General features: G+C 46.1%; 1 protein-coding gene across 2 annotated transcripts in view; it reads left to right on the top strand.

Annotated features, from left to right (window-relative positions):
* Positions 1-23857, top strand: part of LOC138266478 (septin-2) — a 242321-nt gene that overhangs the window by 61768 nt on the left and 156696 nt on the right. For both annotated transcript variants that reach the window (XM_069215313.1, XM_069215314.1), the window contains exon 6: positions 18760-18894. In XM_069215313.1, the coding sequence (XP_069071414.1) occupies positions 18760-18894 (135 nt within the window). The remainder of the gene's footprint in view (positions 1-18759; positions 18895-23857) is intronic.

The raw sequence follows: 23857 nt of genomic DNA, 5'->3' as shown, positions 1-23857 counted from the left end.
GAGACCGTGTTGACTGTCCCTGAAGAAGGGGCATGCTGCTGCACCTCAAAGGAGAAGAGACTCAAGTGACTACAAGTGTCATCCGCCTAGTCCCAAAGGCGGTACTTGGAAGAGTCTCAAGCGAATAGAAATGTCACCTGTATAGTCCCGAAGATGGTGCCTGAAAGAGGCTTGAATGACTAGAAGTATCACCTGCATAGTCCTGAAGATGGTGCCTGCCGCTGCACTCGGAAGAAGAGTCTCTAGCAATGAGAATGCTCAACTTCATCCTTGGAAAGAAGGTGCAGGCTGAAGAACAAAGAAGGAAGTTGGACCTGCTGGTTCACACTGGGAAACCTAACAACCAACCAGACCCAGGAGAGAAGATCAAGAGTGGCCAGGACTGGAAGGCGGGCTTGAGAGGATTCAAGCCACTGACAGCATGCATCTGTCCACACGAAGAAGCCAACTAGATGAAACAAAGACGGCCTGGTGACAGCACAGCTGGGGAACCAGAAATAAGATGCAAGCATGCACAAACCTTGTCTCTGCCCCATGCCTCCCAGCATAACTGTCCAGGCACTGTAATTGGCGGCTCAGCAGTGCGGAGCATCCAGGCTGAAGGATACAGTTGTCTTCTCAAAGAAAAGATGAAAGCACCTGGCCACCATCGCTCAAGTTGTTGACGACCCAAGAATGAATGCCGGTGATCATGAAAGCAAGTTTTTGCCTTCTGTTGTACAGGTTCACCATATGACTGGCAACTCCATCAAGCCAGCCTCTAACTAGAGCGTCGTCACTAATGCACATGGAGCATCGAACAACAAAAGTGGAGTCAGTCTTTGTCATACCTACAGGAAAGAAGCTCCAAAAGGTCACCTGAAGAATCAGTCAGAACCTGCTCACCCTGCCTGCATCCTGATCCCAGTGGCGAGAGCAAGCCTTGACAAAGACTCATCTACCCCTGCGGTTGCACGAGGGTCTATGCAGTGACTCCTCGACGGTCTTGCAATGGCCCAGACGTGGCACATCCGCAGCCCCAGCAGAGACCACACGCAACCCCGTGACAACCCAACCAAGGGGACTCCACTAGCAAGGAAGATGGAGTTGACAATACTCCTCCGACTGATTCCAGGAGGTAGGAAGGACGTGCAGCGGAGACTTGGACAGGTTGCACCACAAGAAGACTGTCGTCATTGAGCCAAACATCACCAAAGTATGCTTCGTGATTGATGCTTTGCGATGGACTCCGACAATGATGCTCCTGACACAGTCTGTTTTGAATTGTTGACGCCAGCAACCAACCATCATGAGCATCGGCATAATGCACCAACTCCACACAGTGGACATGACTGCAGTCGCCACGCGGCCAGAGGGTTTTGGACTTCATGTCCTGAACCACTCGGGTTAAATTATGAATGCAAGCGGAGATGTCCTGTTGCAGCCAGCTTCATCTGTCCATGCATCCAGCGCTGTCCTGCTGATTGACTCTAAAGCAGGAGTCTTCAAACTGGGTGGCGGGCCCCCCTAGAGGGGCCTCAAGGGATCCCAGGGGGCCCCAGACCCTGTCCAAAAGAAGCATTATGCAGATAAGTGCTTTGTTTTATGCAGAAAAACGTTTATTGCATTTTAAACAAGTAACAGAACTTAACTGCAATGTTTTAAATAAGGCTATACATATTTAAACATTGCCAACTTAATAGAATCGTGAAAAATTCTAAAGGGGGGCCCAATTATTCCCCCTCCCCCCATTGGCGGGACGCGGCATTAAAAAGTTTGAAAACCACTGCTCTAAAGGGTGAGGGACTCTGGTATCCAGTATTGTTTTGGATTTTAAAATGAATGAAGTATCCTTCAGGACCGGTGTTGCAGCAGCCTCTTCTTGGGGCGTCCCTCCCGCTCACCCCACACCTGTCCAACGCAAGCGTCACCGGTCAGAACGCGGGGCACGTGGCCAGTTACGTGCCCACCACCCTTGTGTCTGTCCTTACTTTACGTAGCATGTGGGCTACAGTGCCCACTCCTCTTGAGAAGCTGGGCTGGGTGAGGAGCTATGTATTCACTGTAGGCATCTTAACCCCGAGACCTTGGGTCCGAGGGAGCCCCCCCCCCCCATCTCGGACCTAGCTCCAACACGGAGCCTTCACTCCCCCCGCCACGTCTGGACATCTCAGCCTTCTTCCTGCAGGGGCAGGTGCAGTGGCACCGGGCGCAGAGCCACAAGGGTCCCATTGTACCCTGAAGGGAGGAGCTGAGCTGCAAAGGGAGGCCAGCGCTCCGACCCTGCCTCCACATGCCGAAGGAGGGAAAACATCACAGACACCCGGATCATAACGTCAGCCCACTGAGTGCCACCCACTAAAAAGTCTAAGTTCCTAGAACCTCAGAGACGCCACATTATTTGTTTACGCCTGTCTGATAGTCACAGCCCCTGGCAGAAGGTGGCCAGAAACGCCGTATTTTACTGTCCCGACAGCTTCAAGGGGGCACTTTGCAGCAGGGTCCAGCGCATCCTTGCTTGGCTGCTGCTTCCAGGCGCCTCTCTCCGGGGCCGTTTTGCAGGTGGTTAGTGTTTTTGAAAGGTTATGGTGCGTCCTTTTTCCCACATGAACACTTTGGCTTGCGGACGTCCGATGAGGATATCCCGCCCTCCCGTTAATGAGCATTTAATGACGCCCTCGCAGGTGCTTCCCGGACGCAGGAACGCAGAAACGTTGCTGACAGCAGCTGCATGTTTAGTTAAGTGGAAAAGCATATGCTTAGCCCTGGCACCGGGTGGAATTACTGTCCTGCACACGCGAGTAACACATGAGGGTGCACGTGTGTGCCCATTGCTGTGAGTCAGGGGTGTTCACCAGCCCCTCGCTTCCCCCAGGCAAGGAAGCTTGGATGCAAGACCAGTGCCTGGATTCTCGTGTAGTGCTTCCTGCCAGTGGCCTGGCGTCGAGGGAGTGGTGGGGGTTTTAAAATCCACCTCTCCGGGTTCGCTGTGGACAGCGTGACCTCAATGATGAACATTCCCGGGGTCTGTGTGGGACCCGGGGCCCAGGGAGCACCAGGTCACTTCCGCGCTCGTTGCCAAGTTTGGAGGCAGGAGAAAACTCATCTTTGGAAAAACAAATGTTTATCCTGAAATTATCACCGAAAGTGGGAAAACACGTTTACCCCAAAACACTTCTGATTGCTGAGGACGTTTTATTCCCGCCTCGTCCATGTGTACAGAAATCATTGCAATAGGAGGTGCCCCCTCTTCTAAAAGGGTATTGAGCGCCCCCCAGCAAATACATCTTTTCCATTGATCTGGTGGGAGATACCTGCGCGTTAACGACGAGGCCGAAACATTGCGGGACTTGCCCTTTTCTTTTAAGAATAAGTTATCCTACTCCGGTCTCATTGCTCGGGGTTCGGCACCCGCCGCCCCTCCTTCCACAGCACCTTTGGCTCCGCCCCCAAGTCTCGGACACCTTCATCCATCAGTAAAAGCCCACCTGGGTCTCACCTGCTGTTATCGAGCCTGTGGCCCTTTCATAGCTCCTGCGCTTAGAGATGGTTGTAATTCTTCTGGATCAGTTGCCGCACTGTCCCTCGTCGTTTCAAGAAAGCACTAATCGGTGCTTTCCTTTAATAAACATTAAAAGTACTGGTCCGGCTGTTCACTCGAGTTACCGACCTATCGCCCCGCTTCCATTCTCTCCAAAAATACTGCTGAGCTTCTGAAACGAAAGCGATCAGTTTCTGCAAACAGGGTGTAAACTTTCCTCCTTCAGCCGGGATTTCTCACAGGTTATAGCGCCAAGAAGGTCTCGGTCTTTGTTACAAATGGCACAAGCTGCATACTTGGAAGTGGACATGTCTCGGCGTCGGGTCTCCTGGTTGGACCGCCTTCCAGCGTTAAAACTCTGCTCTCTGCGAGCATCCTTCTTGTTAGCTGGTCCATGGGCACCCGGCATCAGTCCTTCTCCTGCTGTAAAATGCAGATAACTTTGGTGTCCTCAAAGGCTCGCACATTAACCCAGGCTCTTTAGCATCTGCAGCCCTCATTTATTTTTTCAATGCCCAATTTTTACGCTTTTGCAGATGATGCACAACTCATAGTTTGACTTCTCGGAACCGGGCAGTTTTTTTTTTTAATACTCAGTTGAGGGACTATGACATTACTAGCTTGGTGAATGAGTATCAGTTCTTCACTCCGTGGTGGGTGAAACTCATGAAGTTTCACTCCCCAGAATTCCGGGAAGTTGCATAAAAAACTCCCAAGATTCCGCGTAGTTCTGTGAGTGGAATTCGTCACGTTGTGCTACTGGAGCTGGTTCTTAGTGCCGCAAGCTTGTTCCGCGCTGTAAAATCAACACAAACTGCACTACGTGGTGCCCCAGGAGGTTCTGCTCATTCTGCCGCTCAAGTAGATTTTCTAATCAAAGCAGCAGGTTTCTCCGCGTGAACGGTCGCAACCACCCACCTTGAGACAACGCATCGCTTGGCGGAGTGTTGCCCGAACTCCATGTCTCAAGCGTAACACAAAGTGGGCAGAACTCTGTAAGCTCCGCCAGCAGAGCAGGATTTCTTGCTCACCCCTACTAAGTAACGCGAAGACAGAAATGTTAGTCTGGGTACACTCGTCCACCTCAGTAGATGAATGATGGCCTGAATCTTTAGTTCCCTCCGTCCCCATTGATCCAATTCAGCGGATCATCTGGGTATTTTTTTTTTCTTCTCTTTTTTTTTTTTTCTTCTCTGCACACCAGTAAACTCTTCAGTAGCTGTTTTGTCCGCCTGAAAACTATTTGAAAAATTGTTCCATTCCTTCCAGCTCACTAGCACTAGGCTTGTTCAAACTCTTATTCTCTCCAGATCTATTGTAATGCAGTTTGTGCTGGTCTACCAGCTTGTGCCTTAGCAAAAGTACAATGAATGAAGAATGCATCAGACAGATTAATGCTTGGACTCGGTCATCGAGCCAGAATCTCACAGCAGCTGACCTCACTTCACTGGTTACCCAGACTCAAAATGTGCATCGTTAATCCACTCTACCTTTTGCCTGTAAGCAACCCAAGCACCTGTTCTTCCATACATGGCTTCACCGTTTACCAGATACACTGTGGCTAAACTTGCTTCATATTCAGAGATTGAGAAGAGCCATAATTTGTGGCAGCAGATTTCAGGCTCTTGCCTCCCACCCGGCTCTACATACAAACCTGAAGCTTACCACATTCCATAAGCACCTCAAACACCACTATATAAGTGAGGAGTCTCTAATGTATCTCCTGTTCTCTCAGCGCCAGGGCACCCCATTCCAGGGTAATCACACAGTTAGTAAATAGAAGCAGACGTTACCTCTGGGTGATGGATGATGATTTCATCACTGTGCGCCTGAGTGTTGGGATGATAGATGGGGATGTTAGCTGGGGCTAATAGATGATGTCATCAGTGTGTGCCTGCCTGTTGGGGATGGCAGATGGTGATGTCATCAGTGGGCGACTGTGTGTTGTGGCATGGATGGGAGATGGCGAGGAGGGCTCCAGGTGTACCAGCGTTTCTAACGGCATCAGCCTGCGGATGGCTCGGAGTGTGTCCTGAAAGCACTCAGAGGCCTTTCTTGAAGGCTGCAGGATTCAGACTGTTCATGTTCACTCCTTTTCTGGCACTTTCTTTCAGTGGCCTTCCATGCTCTCTTGTGACAGCTTTGCCAAATGAACTAATATTATACAAAAAACAAAGCAGCTGGCTATTTAGCCATGAACCTACCTCCTATCACCCAACATATATTAAAGACTCAGTAATGATCATCAAATTATTAGTGTGTGCACTTGTTCCAACACCTGCTGCCAAGGTGCAATCCAAGAAGGACCTGTTAACAAATAATTTGCCAACGGTGCACCACCCAAAACATAAGTAAAAAAGTCCAGTTCATAATATCAGTCCATTTTAAATCTTCCTTTTATTCTTCTTTCTCTTTTTGATATGGACACATTCATAACAGAAACAGCCAACGCGTTTCGTCCATGTAACAGGACTTCTTCAGGGCTACAATATAATAAATATACAATTTTTACAAGACAAACAAATATATATACAATAACTCCAATTTTTATGAATAAACAATTAAGACAACATATAAATAATTTCCACAAAACCTACTGAAATGCAAAGAAGACACAAGGTAAATACAATTAGACAAACTTAACTAAAAAATATACAAATAAACACAAATAACATCAATAACAATTCTAACATTATCTATATATAAAAATCACTATACGTAACACCATTTTTCGGATGAGCAAAATTGTTACTATACAATACATCCTCAAAAACTTTTAATTTTCTCAAACTTTATTACAAAACTGATCGTTTGCACCAAATAATATAGTTAAATAAATTGATAAAATATATTTGACAAAAGAATGTGATAGTTGCAAAAAAGTTCATAAGTAGTGCGCAAATAATCATGTACGTCACTATATAAAATAGCACATACCCTTTGATTCAATTCCAATAAGTAAGCCATAGCCAAGACATTTTCAGTGTTTGTAAGCAAGACATCGAATATGCCCAGTATTGAAACCTAATTAGAAATAAGAGCTTGTATTATATTCCAAAGTCACTGTTCTCAAGGAATATAATAACATTTTCAAAAAAGAGGGAGGCCTTATTGTTGTGGATAGCACCATATATAAACCAAAAAGTTTTCTATGGGGAAACATCAGAAAAAGTAAAAATCAGTTACTAATGATTACCGAATCGATACCTCAAAGCTTGTGTGGCGGCCATCCTAGACGAGAATCTAACATCCAAAAGGCATAACATACCACCACAAGTAATACCGATCAAATGCCAAACCCTTATATAAATCAGCAAAATTACACACTACTAAACCAAATTTATAAGAATTAATAAGAAATACACATGCATAATGACTAGACCATTCTATTTTGGCCTAAAGCCACAATTACATATACAGCGGCCATCTTAGAAAGGGATAAGTGACAAAATGACTAAGGCGACCCGGTAAGAGATAAACATGCATAATTGCTGGGCCGTTCTATTTTGGCCTAAAGCCACAATTACATATACGGTGGCCATCTTAGAAAGGGGTAAATAACAAAATGACTAAGGCTACCCGATGTCTGTAGCCATTCTATTTGGGCCTTCCGCTATAATGATATTCAAGGTCATCTTTAAGGGGAATCTTACAATCAGATCTCTATTTGGACCATTATTACATACCAAAATTATCTAAAACACAATAGTAGTTATAAGATTCAATTAAACCGTGACCTCCAATATACTGAATTTCCCCTAAGTCCACTCACATCCTCTTACCTTTGCCCCTGTTGATAGCTGACTAGCCACCGGTCTACATCATCCATGTGGATCCGGAATGAAGAAAGAACCTGACATGTCGAAAAAGCCTGAATTTAAAGGTCCAACCCACCTTATGACCCACAATTCCCAGTCAGGAATGCGGCAACACAATACAACTGATAATCATTGCTCTATACAGTGGCGGCCATCTTGAAAGGGAGTCAGATCAACAGAATCTAAGGCATACCACCAAATAGAAATACCCAAACCTCGTTATAATGGAGCACAAACAGCATCAAAAAATCACAAATCCATTAGATTTGTCACGTTATTTACAGCGTCCAACTAGAAACAGGATCTTAATTTTAAAAATTGTATTCAACAAATGTCGTCCAGATTCAATTAATAATTGAATAACTATGGTGACCATTTAAAGACTGAGTATTTAATCATACTGTTTTGACTCACAAGTCTAGCGAGTGTCATTAAGTAGTCCTCATACATACAATACAACTGGTACTCATTACGCTAATCAGTGGCGGCCATCTTGAAAGGGAGTCAGATCAATAGAAGGTAAGGTATACCACCAGATAGAAATACCCAAGCCTCATTATAATAGAGGACAAACAACATCAAAAAAATCACAAATCCATTAGGTTTATATTACGATATTTTTTATATTGTTAATATTCAACAAATATCATCCAAATGTAGTTAGTATCTGGATGACTGTGGCGGCCATCTTAAAACAGGGTATTTTTATATTTATTCATACTATTATCAGCCAAAGATCTAGCAGATATAGTTAGAAAGTACTCGTACAACATTATGATCCAACTCTCGTAGATGTTTACCACACATACATGACAGGTGTCATCCAAATTTAGTTAGTTTCTGGATGACTACTGCGGCCATCTTAAAACGGGGTATTTAGATATTTATTCATTCTATTATCAATCAAAGATCTAGCAGATGTAATTAGAAAGTCCTCATACAACATTATGATCTAACTATCTTTGATGTTTTCCATACGTGACATCTTATATTTGATAGCCACTAACGCTGTGAGATTGCAAATTCACTCCATACACTAATCATCAACCTTACAATTATAAAAAATAATGAAATTCATCGTCTGTACTATGACCCTTATCTACAGAATATAGGCAACAAATCCAGGCAGCCTCCTTACGGCGCAAAGACAATTCTCTGTTGCCACCTCTCGGATCAGGCGGTACATGGTCAATTCCATGAAACCATATTTCACTGCTGGTTGGATGATATTCCAGCATATGGCAAACTATTGGATATCTCATATCCTTATTCCTTATTGCTTGCACATGCTCCTGTATCCGTGATTTCAAAGACCTGATTGTACTACCCACATAAATCTTATTACATGGGCAGCCTATCACATATACAACACATTTAGTTTTGCAATTTATGAAGTGCCTGGTTGTATATCTTCTCATAGTGTTATAACAAAAATTCTTTGTTTTGTCCAATCCTAAACTGCAAATAATGCATTCATGGCAAGTGAAAAATCCATTTAGATCCGTGGACAACCATGTTTGCTTCCTAGTAGTAGTGATGTAACTGGGACATAACATGTCCCTCAAAGTCCTACCTCTACGGTATGTGATTTTAGGTTTTCAGGGCACTTCATGCTTAATCCCGGGTACCTCAATCAATAAATGCCAATGTTTTTTCAAAATGCTGTAAATGTCATTACTCAACACCGAATATTGTGTTACAAAAGCCAGATGACCAGGCCTTTCTTCCTTATTCACAGATTTGTGTTTCACTTCTCGACATCGTTCAATACGTCTTTCTGATTTTATCAAAATATCTTCCTTATAGCCTTGACTTCTAAACCGATGTTTTGCATTGTTGATGTGTTTAACAAAGGTGTCCCTAGCACTATAATTGCGCCTTATGCTGACCATTTCATCAAAAGAAATGTTATCAATAACCATTTTGGGATGAGGGCTAGTGGCATGTAAAATACTATTGCATGCTGTAGTTTTCCTAAATATCTTGCTTTGGATTTTGTTATTTTCCACATAAAACTAGATATCCAAGAAGCCTATTCTATCCCACCTGTACTGTATGCTTAATTTGACATTATAGGGATTAGCATTAAAAAAGCATGATATGTCAACAATTGGTCCACTGTTCCTTTCCACAGCATTATGATATAATCAATACACCTCCCCCAGAAAATGATTGAATCAGTTCAAGTGGAAGCATATCCCCCCAGGCATGCCCCCTCTCATACCAGCCCATAAAAAGGCAGGCATAAGACGGAGCAAACCTGGAACCCATTGCAGTACCCTGTAGTTGGTGAAACCATCAACCATCATGTAGGAAACAGTTTTTAGAGAGAATAATGTCAATCATTTCAATAATCATATTGTTATGTTCCCATTGGTCAGCAGTACTCAATACATCACATTCCACTTTATTAAGAATACGATTGGACCAATTTACAACAACCAATTTATTGTCATGCATCATGTGATCAATATCATCTTCCGATATCAATGTTACTGTATCCATAAAACACTGTCCTGCGAGGTTTTTGGAATGTGTTTGTACCCCCTTGTGCCTCCATTCCTTTGTTTTTGTTTCCAACGTTTGCCCCCTCCTTTCTGATCTTTGTTCTTTTCATATTAGCTTGGTCCCCAGACGTAATCTTTCAATTTCTGCTAAAAACGTTGATGGACGTTGTAATGTAGAATTAGATGATACCCCCTCATTCGATACTGCACTTTCCAGTGATACCACGGAGCTACTGCTAACCGACTCTGATTCCGTAGTATCCCCACGTGTGCTTTTTTCCCAAGCTGGTAGTTTTCACATTATCATATTTACGTGCAAACGTATAAATCCAACCTTCCTTATAATCCACATCATCTCTCTTGATTTTCCGTAGCTTTTTGTCACCTAGATACAACTGGTATTCGTCCATTACTTTGTCAAAAACTTCATAATTCTTATATATCACTTCTTTGAGACTCACAGCCTCAATATCTTTTTCCATCATATCTATTGCGACCTGTAACTTCGCAACTTTTTTGTCTGCATGTTTGATCAATATACGCATCATTAGGCATGAAGCATTCTGCAAATTCACCTCCCATTCTTTCAATGATTCCTCATCTAGATCTTCAAAGGTTGGGAAAACTAAGATTCCCGAGCCTCTTGGAATCTTTTTGTTATCTAAATATTTCTGTAGTGTAATGCCATCCCACCATCTGGCCATCTCCTGTTTTTTTTAGTCTTTCCAATTTTTGGAATTTAACCTTTAGGCCTTCCTGGCCTTTACCCTTTGTATCAGTTAAATTATGTATTCCATGATTGGGAAAAAAGATCCCTTGACATCTCCTCTTGCTTATTTGTAAAGCGAGACATATTTGAATATAGTGTCAAGAAAAGAAGGAATAATGTTAACGGTGGGGTAGTGCAACGAAGCCCTAATGAACTAATATTATACAAAAAAACAAAGCAGCTGGCTATTTAGTCATGCAACTATCTCCTATCACCCAACATATATTAAAGACTCAGTAATGATCATCACATTATTAGCGTGTGCACTCGTTCCAACACCTGATGCCAAGGTGCAATCCAAGAAGGAACTGTAAACAAATAATTTGCCAGCGGTGCTTTGGCAAATGTACCTGCTAAAGGTCCTTTGTCTGAAACTTGTAGTAGGTATATATGACTTTCAGAGGTAGGCACATTTAACGGGGTAGCGTACCATGAAATACTTTAAAGCCAGCTTGTCACTCTACTATTGAAACCCGTTAGCCAGGAAAAAGATACATTTATTGGGGAGGTAGTTGTCTGGAGGTAGGTATTTGAGCTCCACAGTGGTGTGGGATGGTTGTGTTTTAAACAGTTATGTGAGTCAGTTAGTTAAAAATCTTTATTCGGATTTAGGTAATAATCTATAAAAGAGTACACATACAAAACATTACATTAAATACATTACTTAGTTTAAGAAATACATTCTAGATAAAACCATCAACGGAATAAAGAAGTTTATAAGCCTAATGAATTAAAATCACATGGTATTTCTGATTAAGATATTCCAATAGATTAGGTTGAATTATCAGTGTACATCTAAAAATGTAGTATTGGCTAGCCAGCAATGTGATTATAAATCATTTCCCCACCCTTTTCCTCTCTTTTACTACTGAGGAGATAAAACAATAAATTGCAAAGCAAACCATATCAAGTTGTAATAACTGTAAATAATGAATTTCATCTTTTCACGTCCTAATGTTTAATGACCTAAATAATAGAATTAAAAAGGTCCTTCTCTGCTATTTATATACTTCACAGAATAAAAACATATGGAGTTGCACCGTCCGAGAATCACATGGCCAGGGTAATGAATCCCCAGAGCCATGTCCCGTAGATGGGTCAGAAACCAGGAAGTGGGCCATGCCCAGGCGAAACCTCGTCAAGTAAAATCGATGGTGTCTGAGACACTGAACAGAAGAGGCTCCGTTTTCGGGGTTGTACATACAGGGCGCCGCCACCACACCTATCCCCAGATGACACCTCCATCTGTCCTCCGACATTTTTACACGCCAATCATTTTTAATCAGTGCAGCGACCTGTTTCTAGACCAGTTTTGTGAGTCGTTCTGAGAACGGAGGAAAGTCCCAGGGCGAGATATTGAACAAGGCACTTGTAGGTTCAGAGTCTTACTAAAGTGGGGTGACGGCGTGCCTCCATGTCAGGGGGGCTCCTTACTGTCAGCCCTAGCCTGTGAGATGACTCCCCAGTCCAGTCTAGACTTCGTGTCCTCCTTCCAGAGTACACATGGCAGCCCTGACTTGAACAGTGTCCTGTTGGGGTGGGGGGGGGTGGGGGTGTGTGTGTATCACTGGGACTGTAGTGTTGTTGTTCAGAATACCTCTTGGGTTCATTATTTCTTTTAAACTGTGCAGCCTCACAAAAACTGCGTGTGTAAGCATCAAAGAATGTCTCTAGGCTAATCTCCCTGTACATAGCCGGGAGCCTGCTCGGTTAATAACCGCAGCAGCGCTTTGAACTGTCAATCATGGCGCACAGCCTGTGTGGTGGGGCCCCTGGTGCCCCGCTGGTGCCTGGAGCCTCCTCTGGGGTACAATGGTCCGTGTCTGGGGGCACGGACCACCGCTCCAAGACAGCGGCTTCTCCATGGTCCCTACACTGTAGGAGTCCGGGCGCCTTTGGAAGCCGAAGCCACATGTGTCCCCTAACACTCACCGTGTGACCCTGGGCATGGGCAGAGAGCGGCCCCACCACGGTGGTAATTGGGTTATAGGACGGTGGAGATGAATAAAAGGATGCACGTCAGAGGAGATATGGTCCGGTGGGTAGATTGTTGGGGTGGACCACGGGGACCTGGGATGCGGATCTCGGCTCCCATCCTTGCCCGCCTGTCTAATCCCAGCTCGCCTCATCCACCCGGGCCTCGCAGAAACACATCCGTACTCTGCGTTTTCAAAGGTGACACTTACGAAAAATGAGCCAGTGCATTCATTGAAGGGTTTATGTAGCTGTTGGCGTCGCCTTCAAAGCGCTAGCATGTTGGAAAGACAGATTGACGGTGAGGGGCCCAAGTGGCAACCAAGTCAGCCCTGGCGAAAATGTTCAACCCCGTCCCACACTGCAGGATGAAATCAGAATGAAGAGAGATTTGTAAAGCGTGATTATCCCGCAGGCATCGAGGCGCTGCACCTACAGAATACTAAAACCCTATCCAGGATCCCAGTGACGAAAGAACAACAGAACAGTCCTAACTTACAATAAATGTAAGAAGGCAAACACGAAGGAAAGAACAACTGCTCAGATACATCTTAAAAGAAGCAGCCTGGGACGTGAAAAGCCAGGTTAAGTGATTTCAGAGCGCACGAAAGAGTCCGTCTCGGCCATGAATTTGGGCGCAAGGTCTCCAGAACCCAGCAGCCCTCACAGAGGAGCGCGCGTCCAAGGTTTCTTTTTTAAATTTAGGGACTGCCACTTTTTGCCAGAGGCTGATCTTAAATGCCTGCACGGCCTGTACCAGTGAGAAGCAGACCTGGCCGCCAATGCTTTATCGTGGAGCTCAAGATGCGCTACACTGAGCGCCTTGAAGGCCACGCGCTCCCCCAGTGCAGATTCCGAAGACGATCTTTCACGGAAAGACGTTTCTGGGGTTGATGATGCATTTTGAATGGGGTGAGGGTGGCATGTTGGGGTCACGGCAGCCCATCCTGAGCCCAGTGAAAGCTGCCCTTGTGCGTAGATGATCAGGGAAACCCCAGAGTGGCACAAGGACTAGTCTGTGAGGTCCAGCCCAGCTGGAGCATAAATCGAGTTTTCTTTTTAATGTCAGCTGGAGGCGAGTCTGAAAACTTTGCTTTTTTAGGCATTTTAAAATCATGTGCTTTGCGTCAGCCCAAGTGTGGGGTGCGGGGCCTACCAGAGACCTAGGCCTGAGGTGGGGCACCATGTTACACAGCCTAGAAGGATGCGGCTAGATGAGAGCTGGGCATAGGCCTCTGGTGCAGATGCTGTGAGGTGTCTTTCTGTGGGTACCAGGACCTTTATTCCAGCATGCACTGCGGCGGCGCACAGGACGGGTATGTACCGGAAACTGACCGGACTGGCCACGTGCTGAGCACTGGACTCTGTACCTAGACCGATGGACCGGTCAGCGCAGGAGAATAGAAGTGCAGGTACTCTGTGTCAGAGTGCCTGCTTGCTTTTGAGAAGTGCAGGTAGTCTGTAGTGCCTGCTTGCTTCTGAGAAGTGCAGGTACTCTGTGCCAGAGTGTGCGCGAGAAGTGCAGGTACTCTGTGCCAGAGTGTGCGCGAGAAGTGCAGGTACTCTGTGCCAGAGTGTGCGCGAGAAGTGCAGGTACTCTGTGTCAGAGAGTGCGTGAGAAGTGCAGGTACTCTGTAGTGCCTGCTGGCTTCTGAGAAGTGCAGGTACTCTGTAGTGCCTGCTTGCTCCTGAGAAGTGCAGGTACTCTGTAGTGCCTGCTTGCTTCTGAGAAGTGCAGGTACTCTGTAGTGCCTGCTTGCTTCTGAGAAGTGCAGGTACTCTGTAGTGCCTGCTTGCTTCTGAGAAGTGCAGGTACTCTGTAGTGCCTGCTTGCTTCTGAGAAGTGCAGGTACTCTGTAGTGCCTGCTTGCTTCTGAGAAGTGCAGGTACTCTGTGTGAGAGAGTGCGCGAGAAGTGCAGGTACTCTGTGTCAGAGAGTGCGCGAGAAGTGCAGGTACTCTGTGTCAGAGAGTGCGTGAGAAGTGCAGGTACTCTGTAGTGCCTGCTGGCTTCTGAGAAGTGCAGGTACTCTGTAGTGCCTGCTTGCTCCTGAGAAGTGCAGGTACTCTGTGTGAGAGAGTGCGCGAGAAGTGCAGGTACTCTGTGTCAGAGAGTGAGTGCCTGCTTGCTTCTGAGAAGTGCAGGTACTCTGTAGTGCCTGCTTGCTTCTGAGAAGTGCAGGTACTCTGTAGTGCCTGCTGGCTTCTGAGAAGTGCAGGTACTCTGTAGTGCCTGCTGGCTTCTGAGAAGTGCAGGTACTCTGTGTCGGAGTGCCTGCTTGTTTCTGAGAAGTGCAGGTACTCTGAAGTGCCTGCTTGCTTCTGAGAAGTGCAGGTACTCTGTGTCAGAGTACCCGCTTGTTTCTGAGAAGTGCCGATGCTCTCCACTGAAAAGTATTACGTTGTCTTGAGAAGTGCAGGTACTCTCCCGTTCAAAATAAAGTGCCGGTACTCTGTAGTGCCTGCTTGCTTCTGAGAAGTGCAGGTACTCTGTAGTGCCTGCTTGCTTCTGAGAAGTGCAGGTACTCTGTAGTGCCTGCTGGCTTCTGAGAAGTGCAGGTACTCTGTAGTGCCTGCTGGCTTCTGAGAAGTGCAGGTACTCTGTGTCGGAGTGCCTGCTTGTTTCTGAGAAGTGCAGGTACTCTGTAGTGCCTGCTTGCTTCTGAGAAGTGCAGGTACTCTGTAGTGCCTGCTTGCTTCTGAGAAGTGCAGGTACTCTGTAGTGCCTGATTGCTTCTGAGAAGTGCAGGTACTCTGAAGTGCCTGCTTGCTTCTGAGAAGTGCAGGTACTCTGTGTCAGAGTACCCGCTTGTTTCTGAGAAGTGCCGATGCTCTCCACTGAAAAGTATTACGTTGTCTTGAGAAGTGCAGGTACTCTCCCTCTCAAAATAAAGTGCCGGTACTCTGTACCGTACAGCACCGGGGGTACGTATGAAAACATGGTCAACCTTACAACAAGCATGGATATCACCATTTATAACGCACGTGCGTTTATCGATCAGGTGATCAATTAATATGATTTTTTAATTTGCAGCCCTAGATACTGCTTGGAGTTTGGGGTCGCCCACATGGCCGCCCTTCCTTGCCCCAGAAGCAGCGTCAGTGCGCTGGATGCCATCTCCCCGGGCCGGGGCGGCCGGATCTAAGCCTGCAAATCTGCAGCACGCGGCCGTGGCTTGCACCCCGCTCGGCCCCATCTAGCTGGCCCCTCGTGATGCTGTTTGTACAGAAGGAGCCCCCTCAAAGCACATTCCCGCCACCCCGGCTGGTGGGAAGTTGTTTTTCCTGCTCGTTTCTCGGCGCTTGTCACACGCCCACGAGAGGGGATTTCATGCTTGGCAGAAAAGTTAAATAAAAATGTTGTTTTTAGGGCACAGCTCATTATACCCCACTGTAATTGTTGGTATGAATTCCAGCGTCGGAGCCGGGTATTGCTGCTCGTGGCTGCTCTCTGTAGGTTCACTCTGGAAGTATGAATCAAGATGGCGTCTGAGCATCCATCAGAGCCGTCTTTCCCTTGTACCGATTTTGCCTGATGTCAGTTTTTCACCTGGATCCTGCTTACCAAGACCCCAGTGATTGTGCTCCCCCTTCCAAATTTAGTTGCTTTGGAACTTCTTCCACCCCACAGTTGATATACTGGTGTACCCCTGGGAGCCCTTAGTATATAGTACTTAGGTACCCGGGCATTGTTACTTCAGGGGTCTCCCATGGGCTGCAGCATGTATTATGCCACCCATGGGAGCCCATGCAAACTGTGCCTGCAGGCCTGCCATAGCAGCCTGCGTGAAAAGGTGCATGCACCCTTTCACTGCTGGTCATTACACCAGGTCACTGTAAGTCATCCCTCAGGTGGGCCCTTCAAGCCCAAAGGGCAGGGTACAGGTCCCTGTGTGTGTGGGCACCTCTGCGCGAGCAGAGGTGCCCCTACAAACTCCAGTTCCAACCCCCTGGACTTCGTAAGTGCACAGAAGTCATTTTAGAAATGTACTGGCCACTCGTCAGTCCCTGTGGTCCAGCTACATAATGATAACTCCGAGCATTTCAGTACTAGGACCACTACGTATGTTATACAAATATTTCTTGTCTGAAAAACATCAGTTCAATATATGAATGAATAAAATTTGAATTAATGAATAAGGTTTACTTGGAACTTTTTTGTAATTTGCATGATATAATTCAGAACAAAAGAGAAATGTGGCAATTACAAAGCAACAATGCCGTGCTTAAACTGAGCAATGATGTACAAACATTAGCAAATGCTCTGACAAAATAATTAACTGCAGATAACAACAGAGGGTGGGATAAAATCTTGTAGCGGGTCGAATGTGGACCGCAGGCCGTAGTTTGGAGACCCCTGGCCTAGAGAGTGCTTCTGAATGCCATGAAAGGCTGAGGAAGATGAAGTGGAACAGCACATCTGCTCTTCGAGAGGGCAGCGTCATTTCCCAGATGTCTCATTTCTGGTGTACAATACACTCCGTCAGTGACCATGTTCTTGAGGAGCAGAAGGCAAGGTGCAACAAGAACAGAATGCACTCTCCTGAGTTGAGTCGTCACTGAAGGAGTTGGCTTTTCCGCCCAAAGCTACATGACACATCCTGGCTGGCAGTGGACTCCTTACAAGAAGGTGCCACGCTGGACTGGCTCTTGTCCCATCAAGGAAACACATGTTCCAGACGTACAAGTAGTTTTTCCTGTGGTATTTGTAATAAAGAGGCGGCAGGTCGTAGGTTGTCGAGCACGCAGCCTGTTTTTTTTATTTTTTTTTATTTGAGACAAGAGGAGGTGTCACCAGGCATAGAGACATAAGCTGACACAGAGAAAATAGAAAGGACCAAAAACATTTGAATGTGATTTAATTGTTTATTACAGAAATGTAGTAGAGTCGAATAGTTTAGCACAAATAGATCATCACCCACTGTCTGAGAATCGAATTCGCAGGGGCGTGAGTGAAAAGATGAAGGTTGGGGTCCGCAGTAGTTATGAGTATCTTCGAAGGTACAGTTTTTGGGTGACTGCCTACAGCACTTGAAAGACTGTGTAGGAAAATGCCCCTTTTGACAGTCACCCTCCACTTTTTACTCACAGGTACTGAGATTTTTCGACTAAGGTGCACTGCGTCCCTGCTATACAGGTCACCAGTGCTCTTCCCCTAAAAACAGGAAATCATGTGTATAATTAGCACACTCCTCTATCTGTGTAAGACCCTAGTAAGTGGAACCCCTGTTACCTAGGGCATGGGTAGAGGAGAGGGTCCCTAAGGGCTGTAGTATGTATTGTGCCACCCCCAGTGATCCCCCTAAATAAGAGATTCACACAACTGCCCTGCAGTCTGTATGTCCTGGTGCAAGCCAGGTGAAAACACGACGTGGCGCACCCATTGTGTGCCATCTTACTATCACTGCATCTAAATATATGTAAATCACGCATACAGCAGGCCTGGGGTCCCAGGGCAGGGTGCATTATATTTGATATGTGGACATATCTGCATGAGCCGATATGCCCCTCTGATGTCCAGCCCCATTGCTGAACACTGCAAGTGGACAGGGAAGCCATCTTAAGGAATGTGCTGGACGTTCGTCAACATGAGTGACCCAGTCACATAGTGGCTTCACTGAACCTATGGTGTTTAGTATCAAACACCTAATCTTGATAAATCTAGGCTGATGCGAGCCTCAAATTTATTATGACATGCACCCAGAGACAAGGCTTAGAGTTGCCCCCTGAACCCCACTAGCCTTCAGAAAGTTATTCTGAGTCGGTGAGTCCCTTGAACGCGCATTACAGTAACATAGGTATGACTAGGGGGTGGTTACATTGTTTGCCGGAGTCACCCCTTTATCTTCATTACTCTGTTGGCAGAGTGGGCCATGTACGTTGTTGTTGAATAACTTTAAGCTTGGCTTTCGGTTGATATTATCCTGGGCCCCGGCGTTCAGTCATTGCGGGTTAAACATGGACGTTCTGCTGTGGAAATGTCCAGACCTACAGCTCTGCTAGTGTCTTTAGTCTGCGGTCAGATACCTTGATAAAGAGCTGTAAGGCAGTGCTGAAGCTATAAACGATAAGAGAATGTTTTTAACAATGCATTGTTTTTATGTTGAGATTACGTGAGTTACTTCCATATTTGATGATTCGTTTTTTTTTCCTCTTTACACTTTTACTTCAGCTTTAAAACCATCATCCACTACATCGACAATCAGTTCGAGCGCTACCTGCACGATGAGAGCGGCCTGAACCGACGTCACATCATCGACAACCGAGTGCACTGCTGCTTCTACTTCATCTCCCCCTTCGGTCACGGGTGAGCATGTAGCGTCTTTATGTAGAGTTGGCCAACTGTTCGCTCCATACTACATGAATAGAGGGTCATCCTACCCTGGGGATAATCAGTTACTGACCGGCTGCTCCAACGATTAGTCGCCAGAAACAAAAATCTTAACATAGCATTGTCTCCTGCGGTGGAGTATCTCCTGGGATTCTGAATCTCCTATGAAACTGCTTCCAGAAGATGATGGTGTTAGTGCTTATTGCGTAGGCATCCCTCCCTTGCTTTTACTAAATTTTTCTATTCTCGGTGCTTAAAGTGGCACATGCAAAACCAACCCAGTTTTGAGATGCACACAATACGGAACAAGCTCTTCACTGCATCTAACTGGAACAGGACGCGTCACGTGTTTGAGTACAGCCTCTTAGCCAGACCTATTTTTCTCTATATCCTTCCAATACCAATGAAAATCAGACTTTAACTTCTGTACAAGAAGGACTAGTTCTGTCATCTGAGTGACACAATTGTCCAGAAATCAAGTACAGATAAGAGGAGGGTTTATCCTCCTTTTGTGGTCCATAATTTGTCCTCATAAGAGGCATAAATAATCCTGGCCTGGGCATCTTGTTCACTCAGTCTCATCACTGCTGGGGAGATACTCTTGGCGATTGAGTGTTGCGTCCTCCCCATTCAGTCGCTCTTTCAATATCACTTGTTTCTGGAGCGGAAAAGCCACAACCAGATCCCTCCATGAGGTTGTCTCCAATTCATCTAGATGGAAATCGTAGAAGTATGAGAAGAAGTCTGCGTTGTTGAAGTCCTCCATCTCTCAGCCAATAGTGTGGGTCATTTCTCACCATTTTCCCACCAAATTCAAAAGGGTTAAGAAAAAAATATGGGCTTGTGCATCTTAATGTGTTCTCTTCGTATTGGGCTCATCCCGGACTATAGCCCTACCATCCTTACTTGTGAAAGTCTGTGAGCCTGTGGTGCTGAGCAGGAATGTGTGGACTGCTCGAAAGCCTCAGCATTAGGAGAGTTTTTGAGGACCAAGCGATTGCTCTTGTTGGGTCATCTCTACCGACTTTGGAGTGATTTGTTCCATCTACATCTCCAAGAAAATTTAAACAAAGGGTCCTGGTGAAATGTGGGCTTTGTGATCTGTAGGACATGAGAGCAAATGATTTATGTCATTAGAACATGATTTCCCTTTTCAGATGTAAGGTATGGAGTTTTGTTGAGGTCACCTGGGCGTTGGACCAGTGGGATATGCCTTAATGGCAGTAAGGCGGAGCGCCTGCTTCTATCCCCAGTAACTAAGCGATACTATAGATTTCTGTGCACTGCGTGATGGGGAAAGTATTAAATCTACGTTGGATTGTCAGTAACTCACATTGCTTGCTTTAACCCACAAATCAGACCACCCATCTTACCGCTCTGTGGTTATGTGGTTTCCCTTGCATGGGCCACCTTGGACTAGATGTTCTACAGAAAGGTAACTCTGCAGATTCCACCAGTAAAATAAAGACTGTACTGAGGGTTTGACGTTGGTTTGGCTTGTGGGACTCAGAATCTCAGTTTTAATGCCTGTCGACAAATATATATTTATACTCTGCTTTTGATCTTTGGTGTCTCACAAACCTACCACTAAGGTGGTGTGGCTTTCTTTGCAGAGAACAGTTATATTGCAACAGAGGTATCTCAAGCCCATGCTGCGGTCATTAGAAGAATATTTTGCGTGTACATTTGGTTTTAGTTGAAACCAGGTTACAAAACCCAGAGTGTGATTGAGAAAGAGGCGAGGAAATATTTCTTTCAGAATTATACTCCAACAAATATGCTACAAGGCTGTATAAAGGGCAGGGCTGTTAATACGAGTGCTTATAGCATATTTACACATCGCCTTATTGTGCATCACACTAGACGCATGTAAAGTTTGAGGCACCGGGAGCTGAAGAAGCTTGCCCAGAATGCAATGTTTTTGGTCAAACATGGGCGAGTAGATTAAAACCAGGCTTTTGGGATCGAATTCAGGCAGCCCTGCCACTGGATTCAGCCCACACCTGGATCAAACTTTCCAGTAACTGTTGTAGATATGTTGCAACCGAAAAATATCTGCACACTTCCTGCAAGCACATATGTTTTCACACCTCCTTAACGGCCAAACTTTGTGCGGCCATACTGCTGCAGAACCACTGACTGGTTCACTTCCATCACCTTCTAAGTTTGGTTCTTCCTGACCATCTCTTGGAGTGGGTCAGTCACATTGTTGAGGGGCCATGGACCCACAGGTCTCATCAGATCCCTCAGGCATTATCCAAACCAGAGGCTTTTTTATATATAACTCTTTATTGGCATTTACTTGTGGTGCATATGATAGTCTCTTCATGCACGTCTTTTCATACATTGTGATTTGCAATCTTCTTACAGGTGACAGGGTCTGCCTGTGTGATGGTCGATATCATTTCGAGCCATCACTTGGGATGACAGTTACATATGAACAATTGAACCATAGATGTGGACTTGTACATTGCCAAACGCCTTTACAGCATCTTTTTACAACTTAAAAACTGACCAGGTTTGCAGACGTGGACCACTATTTTAGCTATTTGATTTGTTAATGGGGGCCACTCTTATTTTAGTGCCTGGGCCTATTTTCTGTCCCAGTCAGACTCTTGACTTCCCATCCTCACCTTCACTGCCTGTTGGTGTCTGGAAGGGCTGCCCCCCAACAGGCAGTTATGTGGAGCTGCCTGCCTTGCCTTCATACCCTTATTTTGGGTTTCTGGTTCCACCTCATCTTTGTGCTCCTACCTTGTGACAAGAACATGGCTGGACAAGTCTGAGTAAAGAAGCACTTTGGCAAAATTGCACATAGCCAACCTTAAAACTGATCTGCTGGAATAAGGAATCAAGCCTCTGCCACCACAGTGTAAAGATCAGGCAGATATTTTCTGCTGGGATGCTGAGGTTTCTCCACTAGGAATCCAAGGTCTCCTCAACAGTGGTGATTTCTCTGTGCACCTGGGTTGGGGTATCAACCGCCTATTCCCTTTGTCAGTTTTGGGCTCAGTGACCTTGAAACCTCGCTCGTGGCTGCCCGAAGGCTGCGTGGACCCTGCTTTGAAGGAGAGAGCTAACACTGCTGAGGAGGTACTGGAGGTGTCCTTGCCTGAGTAAGATGCTGCTTAGAAGAAAGGGGGCTGCAAAAAACGCATTGGATGTGCCAAAGACATTGCATCAAGAAAGGGCTGGCACTGCTCTATGAGGATGAGGCCTGTGGATCCCAAGTTGACCCTTTAGTGGGAATGAAAACATGTTTTCCACTGGATGACTAGTACGAAGGAATTTGTGTTCTTTTGCAGCAGAAAAGAACCAAGAAATCATGTGGTACTGAAGACCAGACTGAAGTCTGTGGTTCCTGTGAAGAACAGCCTAGAGTACTGGAGGAGAACCCTGTCTCCGTGCGTTCACTACTGAGTACTCGCCGAGCTCATGAGGAGGGGGCGTCTAGCTTGTTTGGGGGATGAATTGTGTGTCTGGGCGCTAGGAAGAAAGTCTAGGAAGGGCTCTCGGTGACTTGTCACATTAGTACCCTAAATGGGTGTGCCCTAGGAGCAGCACAGGCTGCTCGCCTCCTACTCACTGAGATACAGAAGTGCTGGCAGTATAATGTGTCACTGCTGAGATATTCTTGGCTGTATTCTTAGAAAAGTTTTTCAATCAAAAAATAAAACCTTGGAAAGCTAGGCAAGTGTTGAATAAGGAAATAGTTCTTGTTGCTTAAAACAGAGTTTGCAGAAACAATTGGAATGATCCTAAGATGATTAAAGGGATTGAACTGGTACACAGCGTATCACTCATTTATGTTCATGGAGATTTTTCAGCTCGGTTGAACATTCCCATTGACTGAAAGATGGTCACACCTGTGGAAGCATTTATGTATGCTTGACCTCTGCTGGGCCTCTGCTGGCCCGTTCTGGGCCTCTGCTGGCCCGTGCCGGACCTCTGTGGGCCGGACCTCTGCTGGACCTCTGTGTGCCGGACCTCTGCGGGCCGGATCTGTGCTAGACCTCTAGTGGCCTATGCTAGACCTCTGCAGCCCGGACCTCTGCAGACCTGTGCCTGGCCTGTGCTAGACCCCTAGTGGCCTGTGCTAGACCCCTAGTGGCCTGTGCTAGACCCCTAGTGGCCTGTGCTAGACCCCTAGTGGCCTGGCCTGTGCTAGACCCCTGCTAGACCTCTGCTGGCCCTCTAGTGGCCTGTGTTAGACCTCTAGTGGCCTGTGTTAGACCTCTAGTGGCCTGTGTTAGACCTCTAGTGGCCTGTGCTAGACCTCTAGTGGCCTGTGCTAGACCTCTAGTGGCCTGTGCTAGACCTCTAGTGGCCTGTGCTAGACCTCTAGTGGCCTGTGCTAGACCTCTAGTGGCCTGTGCTAGACCTTAGACCTCTAGTGGCCTGTGCTAGACCTTAGACCTCTAGTGGCCTGTGCTAGACCTTAGACCTCTAGTGGCCTGTGCTAGACCTTAGACCTCTAGTGGCCTGTGCTAGACCTTAGACCTCTAGTGGCCTGTGCTAGACCTTAGACCTCTAGTGGCCTGTGCTAGACCTTAGACCTCTAGTGGCCTGTGCTAGACCTTAGACCTCTAGTGGCCTGTGCTAGACCTCTAGTGGCCTGTGCTAGACCTCTAGTGGCCTGTGCTAGACCTCTAGTGGCCTGTGCTAGACCTCTGCCCGGCCTACTGCTGGCCCTCTAGTGGCCTACTGCTGGACCTCTAATGGCCTGTGTTAGACCTCTAGTGGCCTGTGCCGGGGCCTCTGCCTGGCATCTGCTGGACCTCTGCCGGATTGACAATGGAGAGCAAAAACTTGGTTTCTTGTAGAAACTGGCATTAGTTTGTCAAATAAGTTCTGTCACACTAAAAGGAAGGTGTTTGAAGTGTTTTGGTTTAATAAGAAAAGGCCGTGCTGTGTGAAACTAAGAAAAATCGAACCTGCA

The sequence above is a fragment of the Pleurodeles waltl genome, chromosome 11 (genome assembly GCF_031143425.1).
Source record: "Pleurodeles waltl isolate 20211129_DDA chromosome 11, aPleWal1.hap1.20221129, whole genome shotgun sequence".
Taxonomy (NCBI): Eukaryota; Metazoa; Chordata; class Amphibia; order Caudata; family Salamandridae; genus Pleurodeles; species Pleurodeles waltl.
The sequence above is the reverse complement of the archived record's forward strand: the minus strand, read 5'-3'. Positions and strand labels throughout refer to the sequence as shown.